The 2,697-nt window shown below is 43.3% G+C and overlaps 1 protein-coding gene across 1 annotated transcript; it reads right to left on the bottom strand.

Annotated features, from left to right (window-relative positions):
• Positions 1 to 1,108: 1,108 nt before the first annotated feature.
• dnajc22 (DnaJ (Hsp40) homolog, subfamily C, member 22) lies at positions 1,109 to 2,316 on the bottom strand. The gene is made up of 3 exons (XM_068753540.1): positions 1,767 to 2,316; positions 1,381 to 1,673; positions 1,109 to 1,285 (listed from the first exon to the last, which is right to left on the bottom strand). Exons 1-3 carry the CDS (start codon positions 2,314 to 2,316, stop codon positions 1,109 to 1,111), a joined length of 1,020 nt encoding a protein of 339 aa, XP_068609641.1.
• Between the last annotated feature and the right edge of the window lie 381 nt (positions 2,317 to 2,697).

The following is a 2,697-nucleotide window of genomic DNA, read 5'->3' on the forward strand; positions in this document are numbered from 1 at the left end:
GGCGAGACAACACGGCGGAGTCCAAAGTGTCCGCGTAACGCGGCTGTCACCGAACATCGTGCCCGAGCCATACAATTGTCTCTCATGCGCCGTTGCTATGGCACCCGACCACACGACAAATGGCATTCAACCCCACCAACTATTCAAAAACATGCCGTACTTCCAGAATCTCAATCGATCGAAGGTCTTACCGAACGCCGCGGTGACGCGCCTCTCCCCCCCTGCCCAGCGGCCGGTTGACGTTCCCCTCCCTATTAGCTGTTTGTTTTCCCGAGCGACGACAGCATCTCCGGGAATTTTTTTTTTTTTGCTTTGCTTTTTTTTTTTTTTACCTGGGATTCCCAAACAACTTCCGGGCCCATGCTGGGATACAGACCCAATAATTGTACTACAGAGCTCCTGATTCGGTGATTGTCGAATGCATCGATGCCCTCGCTCCGAGGGACAGGTGGCATTCATGTGACAGATCCGACTTCAAAGGAGCACACCTGGCCCAAAAGGAAGACTTCAGATGGCCAAAATAGCTTTTATGAGAGATGCTGGTGACAAGAGGATGAGTCAGGTTGTTTTTATTACAGTGTTTTAATTCAGGAAGTGTTAATAGCCAAGATATCTTCCGATTATAATTATTATTTTAATGTATTTTCTTTGTACAATATATCTGTTTATCGTCTAGGCTGCACATACAGTGTGAGTTAGATGAATAAAGTGCCTTTTACTTTATTCATTTTCAAATGATTAATGATAGTTATTTGTGATTTCAAATCGTTTGGGTAGGTTTTCTTTGGTATGGGTCATATTATGGCGGGATTGGTGCTTGTACATTAATGCGTAAACTGAGCCCACGTCTACTTTCTAAACATTTCTTTTATTATTATAGGGTTGAATGACGACCAAGCATGTAAAAATAGATGTTAATTTTATGGTATGGTAATAGCCTATTACACCTGAAACACCACAAGGTGGCGGCACTCTGCTATTTGAGACGAGGAGCTAACACACCAATGATAATAACTACACAATGCAAGTACAGGGCATGGTCTTGTTTTATGTGCCAACAACAATAGAAAATACTGACTATAAAGCAATGTTGTGATGCGAAGGGCAACTATTTGAATCTACGTGGCCTGTGCCGTTGGAGAAGGACCTCATACGCCTCGTGGATCTTCATGAACATTGCCTCAGCATCCTTGCTGGGGTTGTGGTCTGGATGCCATGTCTTAGCCAGCTCCCTGTAGCTGCGCGTTATATCTTCAGGAGAGGCCTCTGCTTCCAATGACAATAACTGCAAGACAATCCATATGATAAATTATGACTACATACATATATGAGCCATATTAATATGGCCTTTAATGAGGTCTTTAATTAATGTCTGCTTACCTGCAGTGCCTCAATTTCTCTCTCAGTGTACTCGTGGAGCAATATTTGAAGCACCCTCCTCCAAGTCTCTTCGTAATAGCCCCCTCCAGTAATGAAACAGAACAGCCGATATGGCATCAGAAGAATGTACTCCAACACATTTCTGAGCCAAGGCAGGAACCACAAAACATCCAGCAGTGCGGCTACACAGTCAGACAGGTAGTAGAGTGTGGCTGTTGTGTTGTGGAAAACACAATAACCCACTGGAGCAGAGAAAGCCAGCCAGGCTAGACCGAGCCTGTAAAGCCGTGGACCTGGACAAAAGACAGAAATAAATGTCACTGAAATTAACCTTGAAATCGTGCTATCTGGGAAGGTTAATGTCATATTTGTGTAGCTAATCTCACCTAGTTCCTGTGTGTGTCCAGATGTTTCTGGAGGTTTAAAACCACGGTACTGCGCAGCAGTGACGCTAGCACCCAGGCTTATAGGCAGAGGGGACAAGGTACTGCCGTAAAATAATGCAGAAATTAAGAGACAAGTAGTCAATGTTTTTTGGAGATTTGAGGTCTGGTGGCCAGCAATAGATACCAGATGTACCCCTGCACCCACAGATAAAGGCAGAACAATCAAGTAGAAGAACTGAAGGGAGTTCAGTCCAATCAGAGCAATGGTGCCAAAGTAGATTCCAACACACACCTGCCCAGCAAATCTGACAGGGCTTACAGGTGGTGGGACCACTGAGGGGGGTCGTCTTCTCTTTTTCTCTGTATCTTGATTTGCCTCATGAACATACGTAGGAATACGAAAGGCCTCTCTGACCCAGCCAAACCCAAATCCTCCCAAGGTGAACATCCATAACAGAGCATGACTGTCTCTCCCTAAATACAAATGGTGAAGGCCCAAAGGCCCGCCTAGTGCCCAAAGGGCATAGGCTACCCTTTTGCTTTTAACCATTTTCGGTGTCAGTAGATCATTCCTGGGACAGGTGAGTATTTCTCTATTGTGATGAGTGCCTGCAACGGAAGAAACAGAAAACTCTAGAATTAAATCCAAGTCAACATTATGAGACGTTATGAGTTCTTGGCAAAGGTTTTTCTTAAATACATTACCTTAATTTATTACTTTTCAAAGAGTTTATTCTGTTAACATTTCAGGATATACTCGTTGTCATACCTATTTTTGCTGTTTGTAATGAATTAAGCTAATATATCTTCAAATCGACTTTGTACAATGCCATATTGATTTATTACAGCTATTTTACTAACTTTGCATCATGCTCCTGTCCACTTATATCAGTTTTTCTATTTGATTGCAGACCTGTGTCATTCCACTAGC

Source organism: Brachionichthys hirsutus, chromosome 2, assembly GCF_040956055.1.
Source record: "Brachionichthys hirsutus isolate HB-005 chromosome 2, CSIRO-AGI_Bhir_v1, whole genome shotgun sequence".
In the NCBI taxonomy this organism is placed as follows: Eukaryota; Metazoa; Chordata; class Actinopteri; order Lophiiformes; family Brachionichthyidae; genus Brachionichthys; species Brachionichthys hirsutus.

Excerpts from the sequence above, each read along its gene's own strand:
- dnajc22 (XM_068753540.1), bottom strand. The coding sequence starts at position 2,316 with ATGGTTAAAAGCAAAAGGGTAGCCTATGCCCTTTGGGCACTAGGCGGG. Across the intron at positions 1,674-1,766 it reads TGGACACACACAGGAACTAG|GTCCACGGCTTTACAGGCTC; the intron begins GTGAGATTAGCT and ends TCTTTTGTCCAG. Across the intron at positions 1,286-1,380 it reads GAGAAATTGAGGCACTGCAG|TTATTGTCATTGGAAGCAGA; the intron begins GTAAGCAGACAT and ends ATTGTCTTGCAG.